Source organism: Plasmodium fragile (assembly GCF_000956335.1).
Source record: "Plasmodium fragile strain nilgiri unplaced genomic scaffold supercont1.57, whole genome shotgun sequence".
Lineage (NCBI taxonomy): Eukaryota > Apicomplexa > Aconoidasida > Haemosporida > Plasmodiidae > Plasmodium > Plasmodium fragile.
This window is the reverse complement of record NW_012192637.1, coordinates 81,259-87,625: the sequence shown is the minus strand read 5'-3', so window position 1 is coordinate 87,625 and position 6,367 is coordinate 81,259. Positions and strand designations below refer to the sequence as shown.

Here is a 6,367-nt window from a genome sequence, read left to right as displayed (position 1 = left end):
ACGTGCACATAAACGAGCACACAATCGTCCACACAAACGTGCACATAAACGAGCACACTATCGTCCACACAAACGTGCACATAAACGTGCACATAAACGTATATGGAAGAACGACAAAACATGGAGCACACCCTCCTTCTCCCCCCTGCTGTAGACTGCCTCCAAAATGAATACCTAAACAGCTACGGTCGCACGGTGCGCATAATCCTGGGTGTGCTCAGCGCCCCCTTTTTTGTCTGCTACTATTGGTCCTTTTTAAAGTGCTCCCTTAACAACCCAGGATATGTGGACACAACGTGGGAAGGTGAGATGCGAGTGGCAACTGGCTTGAGAGGCTACCACATATGATGTTGACACCCCGCCCATGGAGAGCACTTTCCCCTCCCCTCCCCCCTCAGCAAATGCAGAAGAAAATAACATACAGATCGAAAAGCGGAAAATTAGAAATTACACCCCAAATAAATATACCATCTGTGACAAATGCAATTTTCTCGTGAGGCCAGAGAGGGCCCACCACTGCCGGGTAAGCCGCACGCCGTGGCCCATACCAAAGGGGAATATTCACGGCAAGGTGTGTATTTAGAAGGAATGCTACAACTGTTGCCGCCACGTATACTGCACGTATATGGCACGTATACGCCATATGGCACACCCGATCGCTTCTCCCCACCATCCAGTCCTGCAACAGATGCGTACTGAAGATGGACCACCACTGCCCATGGATAGGCACCTGCGTGGGTGAAAGGAACTTGAAGTTTTTTTTCCTCTTCTTGTCCTACGGGCTCCTCACAACGGTGTACATGGCCGTTACGATGAGCCCCAAGTTTATACTGGCCCTGTACGAAAGCGATAGTAACAAGGTAATCGCGTGAGAGGGGAGTTATACCACGAAGCATGCGCTGGTGCATTAAGGTTGGTCACTTTATGTAGGTCCCCCAGTGAGTCTATCCGTACATGTATACTTGTTCATGTGTTCCTTTGTTCATTTGCTTGCTTATTTCTTGCCCCCCCTCAAATAGGCCTCCCAAACGCTGCACCATGGCGCCCTGCTGATCAGTAAACAGAACATGAAAAATATATTTGCCCCCCCCAGTGGGTAGAAAATGTGCACGTGTTGTTGATGCTCAGCCTATGTGCTTCGCGTAGACATCCGTGCATATAAGTTTACCCCCGTGTGTGTATATCTCCACTGAAGGAAATACAACCCATCCATTGTCACCCCCCTCCTCTATAGCCGTCTGTGCTTCCCTGTCAATGATGATAGCTCTAATTTTCGTAACAAAGAAAGAAAAAGAAAATGCTTCACAGTTTGCATAAACCCCTCCCAGGGGCCAATCAGCTGATTGCTTGAAAATTTCAGCATGTCTATATACACACGGGGTACCCCCCCCCTTTTTGCCACCTTCTCTCCCCCTCAGATGAACTGCCAGTACGTCTATTTCATTTCTCGTAACATCACCATAATAGAGTCGTCTTACACGGATAAGGTGAGTAAAGAAGGGAAAGCAGAGGATTCGACACTGCGTCAGGCGTTACACCCTTAGTCATGTTCCACACGATGGGGCTAATTTAGTTATTCTGCTAAGGCTACAAATTTTTTGTACCAATTTTCTATACTCGCCTTCCCCCGCAGAACCCCTATGACTTGGGCACGTACAATAATTGGAAAATGGTAGGCACAATTTTGAAGACGGCCAAGGGAGCCGCAACAAAGAAGTGAAACAAAAAAAAAAAAAAAAAAAAAAGGATAAAGACAGTACTCATCGTATGCCCGCACAACTCACAACATACAGGTGTTTGGCGAATTCAAGTGGAAGTGGTTCTTCCCTCTGAACCCCGAAAATCTGTACCCTACCAGTAAGCTAACCCAAATGGATTCTAAAAATAGGATTGGGAAATGTTCTTTCGCAGAGTGGTCTACGCTCTAAGAAAAAATTCAGATTTACACAGAAACATTGTTGCATTTTTTTTTTTTTTTTTTTTCCCTCTCTCAGAAGACTATTTGTACCCGCTGAACGACATATACCTCAACATCAACAACGTCGACATGGATGATACATTTTTAGCGAGCCATGACGAAAGTTCGAAAGAGGAAAACGTTTGATTTGTGCGTCGTGGGATAATTGAAATCGTTTTTGCCTTAGTGTACGGTTCCGCACAAGAGCGCGTTTTCTCCATATGTGCATGTCTACTGATACATACACGTAATTGTGTCATGGCGTAGTTGCCATTTCGACCTTCCACACAACGTGCAGACCCCCCTCTGCAATTTTTTCGCGCCCTCCGTTTTTTTCCATCAGCAATTCTTCCATTCGTATTATTACTCCTTCTGTTCGTTTGGCTAGCTGTTTTTTTCCGTTTGTTTTCCCCTCATTTGTGATTTCTTTTCGCAACAAAGTCACAATTTATTAATGAGACATAGTTATTTGTGACCCATGAGCACTGAACTGTGTTGCTTCGTCTACACGTAAACATTGCGGCGCATGCTCATTTGGAAGGTGTGAGAACAAGATCACCCCCTTTTACCCCAGCTTGTGCCTTTTTTTTGTTTTTATTTTTTTTTTTGTTTGCCTCATTTGTTATGAGCACCTGATACCATGTTGATGCTATTTTTTTCCGTGTTCCACGCTACGCCGCGTCCAACGCGATCCGAGTGCAAATCCTCCCCATTAATGTGTAACATTTTTCTTATTCAAGACATAATTCAAAAATGTTATTATAAACACAACTGATCAAAAAACAAAAGAAAAACTACAAAATGAATTATTAGCAGAAAAAAAAAAAAAGTCCAAGTGTGATACTCTCCCATTTTGTGCAAACAAAATATATGCTGCTTCTTCTATGCTAACATGGTTATAATCGTTTTCGCAAAGAGGACCAAATTGTGAAGTGATCACTTTTGCAAATTGTGGGTAGGAAAAATCTTAAAAACTAAAACAAGGTAAAACAACAACAAAAAAAAAAAAAAATAGAGAAAAGGATGCAAAAGGCCGAACGGGGAAAAAAAAAACACCTGAACAAGTCATAAAAAAAAGCGAAAAAAAATATGAACAAAATAAAAATAAAAAAGAACGCAACGTAACGGAAGCATAGCTACATGGTAAACAATTCCCGTTTGAGTCTATTAGACAGTGCTACGAATTGCGTCCCTAAGGAGACACGCTATTTCGTCATTCTGAGGGCGGGAACAAGGGAGGGTTCCTCCAAGGGCTATTCAGGCACCAGCTTGCGCCTACGTGTTTCCCCGGTTAAATGAAAAAAACGCTTTTTTCAAACAGCCACCTAACTGAAGAAACCCCCCTAACTAGCTCCGTCTCTTTACGTGATCATCACACATGTGCGCTTCCAACGTAGAAAGCTAATTTCACAAATCTTCAAAAATGAGATTTTCCACTTCGTCTTCTCCTTTGTCCCGAATGTTGTTATCGCTCTCGTTTATATTTTTGATTTCCTCCTGCATGTAGTCCTCGTCGAAGCCCCGCTTTTCCACCTCAGCTGCGAGCAATTCGTGCGAACTGGTTGAGACAAGGTTGAGCAGCTTCGACAGCGTCTCGTCTGAGAGGAGTGAAGGGGAAGAAGTCGGTGTGAATAAAGCGGCTTTAATAAAGCAGCGTTAATAAAGCAGCATTAATAAAGCAGCGTTATTAAAGCAGTGGCGTAAGTCACAGCGTGGAACAAATTTAGGGCGAAATCAACGTGCACACATAACAACCTCCCCAGGGAGGCAGCCACCCATCATTCCTGTCGCTTACCTATTAGGTGGTGGTTGGGCTCGCAGATTTCCTTCAGCAGGGCGTTCTGCGTCCCGGTCAGGAAGCTCATCTTGACGAGGGGCTGCAGGACACGCTTTCCCTGCATGTTCAAAATGTTCAGCTTCAAAGTGTTGAGGTCCAAAATGTTCTTCATGTGCTCATCAGAGCAGTTGAAAAGCATATCAGTCAAATGAAGGAGAGTGCAAACGGAGATAACTTTTAAAGGACCACTTTTTTTATTCCTCTTGCCAGCATATGAAAAGTAGGAGTTTATTCTGTTAGCAATGGCAGTGTAGTAATTGCCCATGTGAGCCTTCACCAGGTTCCCTAACGACCCCACAATGGAATAGCTGGGCGTTTTATTGTTTTCATGATTAAATGGAATAGAAGAAATATTTCCTGCAGTCCTCATAACTTTTGTACAATAATTAAAAGCTTTGGACTTTTTTATTTTCTTTAGTACTTTAGAATACTGTTCATTATTACTATGTCTTTTGTCAATGACTAACAGCTCATCGATTAAATTTAAAAAGGCATGCTCATTGCCCACTTCGAACCCTAACATATTTTGGTAGTACTTCCATTGTTGTACTAGGATAGTTGCCCCTGCACAAAGGACATTTAATTCTATACTTTTATCCAAGTCCACCACAGATCCATATTCTTCTGGAGCTAGCCATTTTGAAAACATAATTGCCATTCGTTGAGCTAGCTCCTTTGACGTAATGCTAATGATGAGATTATTAACTGCACATGTGCTTCCTTTCTCTTTACTCTTAACAATTGGAGGTAATTTGGTATATGCCACTCCAATGCTCCTCAGCATTTTTATTTTAATTTGTTTTAGCGATTCGTTTAGAAGAGATTTGTCTAAACCTAACGTTCCGTAAAAATGGGCATCCTTATAAAAAGACATTTCTGTTAATATTTTAAATATTTCTGAAAGAATTTTATCGTACATTTCTAGGGTAATAAAATTATTATTCGAGTGTAGATCTCTTTGATTTATCTTCAGTTTTTCTAGAGCCTCTTGTAGCAATTTTCCAGTGTCTTTGCTTTTACGTAATTTTAATAATCCCTTTACTCCTTCCTTGGCGCTTTCGATGATCTCAACGATTACTCTTTCTGTGCTGGACACGTGGATTCCTTTTTCCTTCAGCGAGGACAACACGGACGCTTCCACCTCTGGGTGGAGCGTTCCATATATCTGGTGGTCGCCCTCTTCACCGTGTTCTCCTTCCTGCTCGTGTTTTCCATGCTCTCCATGCTCAGCATGTGCATCATGCTCTCCATGCTCAGCATGTGCATCATGTTCATCATGCTCAGCATGTGCAACATTTTCTGTGTGTGCAGCATGTGCAGCGTTTTCCGTATGTGCAGCATTTTCCGTATGTGCAGCCTGTGCAGCCTGTGCAGCATGTGCAGCATGTGCAGCATGTGCATCGTTTTCTGTATGTGCAGCATGTGCAGCATGTGCAGCATTTTCTGTATGCCCAACATTGTCTGTGTGTGCAGCATTTTCTGCATGTTCTGGTGTATGTCCCCCATGCTCCGCATTCGCTGCGTGCTGGGCATGGTGGCCATGAAAAGGTACCAGTGCTCCCGTGTAGGAATCCAGCTCCTTACTGTCCTCAGCATTTTTGGGTGGCACCTCATGGGGCACATTATGTCCGGATGCTTCATTTTCACTTGAGGTTGCCGATTCAGAGGCGTTTCCTCCTTTCGCGTCTACCTCATTGTGCACATTAGTCATGGCTGGGGAGCTGTTTTCTTCTTTATCTGAAGGGGTGTGTGTATGCAAGTCGTGCTCCTCCTTATCTGAAGTAGAGCCCGTGGTGGTACTCTCACTGTGTGCGTCATTATTCTCACTACTCACTTGCCCGCCGGCATGGTCGTTTGGCGCTTGTTGCGCGTGTCCATGCGTCGTTCCCTCCACCTCCCCATTAGAGCTGATGTTTGCGCCGACGCTTGCGCCAACGTTTGCGTCGCTTCCGTTGTTCCCTTTGTCGTGTTCTCCGTCGTGGGGGGTTTCCCCATTGCTTCCCCCCTGTGTTGGCTCCACGTGGGCGCCGTCATTTCCCTTCTCAGAGTTTCCCCCAGTGGACTCCTCCGAATGGTTAGTGGGTTCAGTTACATTTTCCTGCAACGGCAGGGTATTCACAATGGGTTCACTTGGCTCCTCCTGCCCCTGCGTGTGGTCCCCCGCCTGTCCCTCTTGAGGTTTACCATCTTCCCTGAACTGCAGGAAGGAGACATTCGTTGTCGCGCTTGGCTCTGCAAGGGGGAATTTATTATTTTTTTTATTATTTATTCTTTTATTTGGGGTGTGGACAGTCTCATACAACCCGCATAATTGCACACGCGTGTATCACAGTTGGGTGTGACTCCCCCTCCTCAATGTTATCCCTCTATACCTATCTCTTTTTTTTTTGCTTTTTTTTTTTTTTTTGCTTACTCTTCAACGACTCGGCTTCGTCAACAATTGCAGAAATGGCCAGAAAAATACACAAAAGAAAAACCCTTTTACGAGACATGATTGCACAGTTGTGTTATTTTAAGGTAGAAAACATCTTTTTGTTGTCTTCATCTTTTTTTTTTTTTTTTTTTTTTTTTTT

At 43.8% G+C, this 6,367-nt stretch overlaps 2 protein-coding genes across 2 annotated transcripts; one reads left to right on the top strand and one right to left on the bottom strand.

Moving 5' to 3' along the window:
* Positions 1-120: 120 nt before the first annotated feature.
* On the top strand, positions 121-2,104 carry AK88_04243 (uncharacterized protein; the record flags this gene model as incomplete). Its single annotated transcript, XM_012481853.1, has 9 exons — positions 121-304; positions 399-523; positions 678-860; positions 1,020-1,056; positions 1,235-1,275; positions 1,419-1,487; positions 1,634-1,672; positions 1,794-1,857; positions 1,995-2,104. The coding sequence occupies 9 exons, from the start codon at positions 121-123 to the stop codon at positions 2,102-2,104; spliced, it is 852 nt and encodes a 283-aa protein (XP_012337276.1).
* Positions 2,105-3,364: 1,260 nt separating this feature from the next.
* On the bottom strand, positions 3,365-6,286 carry AK88_04242 (uncharacterized protein; the record flags this gene model as incomplete). The annotated part of the gene is made up of 3 exons (XM_012481852.1): positions 3,365-3,555; positions 3,753-6,026; positions 6,208-6,286. 3 exons carry the CDS (start codon positions 6,284-6,286, stop codon positions 3,365-3,367), a joined length of 2,544 nt encoding a protein of 847 aa, XP_012337275.1.
* Positions 6,287-6,367: the final 81 nt, after the last annotated feature.